At 33.6% G+C, this 1,281-nt stretch overlaps 1 protein-coding gene across 1 annotated transcript; it reads right to left on the minus strand.

Moving 5' to 3' along the window:
• Window positions 1-348: 348 nt before the first annotated feature.
• RHIMIDRAFT_242992 (uncharacterized protein) lies at window positions 349-1,196 on the minus strand (the record flags this gene model as incomplete). Its single annotated transcript, XM_023609882.1, has 3 exons — window positions 349-599; window positions 656-952; window positions 1,007-1,196. The coding sequence occupies 3 exons, from the start codon at window positions 1,194-1,196 to the stop codon at window positions 349-351; spliced, it is 738 nt and encodes a 245-aa protein (XP_023460868.1).
• Window positions 1,197-1,281: the final 85 nt, after the last annotated feature.

The following is a 1,281-nucleotide window of genomic DNA, read 5'->3' on the forward strand; positions in this document are numbered from 1 at the left end:
AAAGCCATTCACATCATCTTTATCCTACCAGAGTTTCCGAAAATTAACCGTAGAACTTGTAGTATTTACGCTACTATTCAGTGCTTAAATGCAATGTCTAGAGTTAAACCTAATGTTGGTATAAGATCTATTACACCTTAATCAAATATAGCCAACTCAGTTTAAATACCTCAGCTTCTTAATGTATAATTATAGATTGTGCTATCACCTCTTTTCTCTTCAGTTTATTCTGAATAAAGATACAACACAGTCTCATCGTATTTTTTACTTTGTTTAAATCTATCCAAACCCAAATACAACAGAACTATTTGAAATGTTTATTTATACTATTCATGAATTTTGCAATTGTTATTTTGATCGTTGTAAAATCTTCTTTCGGCAATCAAACTTGGTAAGAAGTGTGGGATCAGATACTAAAAGCTTTGTATCAAATAGGTGGATTTCATTGTCCAAAGCAAAAGTATCAATTGCAATTTTTTTTATCTTATCATTGTTTTCGATCAACCTGTTTAGCTCTTGTGGTCTTGATGTAAGCCCCGCATAATCGATGGATACCAAACAGATGTCACGGTCTGCAGATTGTAAATAATGAAGCATATCTGTAGTGAATTAATAGAGTGAGCTCTACCTTATGTTTTCATCTATTATGACTTACCTTGTGTATCTCCGTTCACATTGCTTAATTTTGCAATCATAGATTTATTGGTCGTGGTATCTCTTTCGCTGAAAGGAGTGGATGCGCAACTGGAAAAAGAGACATATATTCTGGTTGTCAAGGAGCGACTTTGCAAGTTGTCCACCATTTTCTGCAGAAGTTTCACCCTGTTTTCATTTTTATCATTTGAAGGGGACTTGCGAGCATATCCCACTATTTCAAACCCATTTCGCTTTAAATTTTTTATTGACTCCTGATACAGAGGTAAAAATTGGCAAATTGCTGATTTTATGTCATCTATCAAGAAATTGGTTAACAAAATACTCTAATTACACCAACATTTGAGCTTACCGTGGAATTGCTCATCCATAACATAACAAGATCTTACTCGAATATTGTTTTTTCGTTCTTCCTGGGCTCTTAAGAATGATAAACGAGCATTCGAACACCATCTTGAGAAAGATAACACCGACTTATTTTCAAATATAACTGTATGTTTTCTGACTGTATCATATATGTCCGCGGTAGATACTGATTTCATGTCATAAATATTAGTATTCTGAGGCTCTTCAGGTAGGTATACTTCATTTATGAATTGAATCACTTGAATTTCAGTTTCTACAAGA

This window comes from Rhizopus microsporus (genome assembly GCF_002708625.1).
Source record: "Rhizopus microsporus ATCC 52813 unplaced genomic scaffold scaffold_122, whole genome shotgun sequence".
NCBI lineage: Eukaryota > Fungi > Mucoromycota > Mucoromycetes > Mucorales > Rhizopodaceae > Rhizopus > Rhizopus microsporus.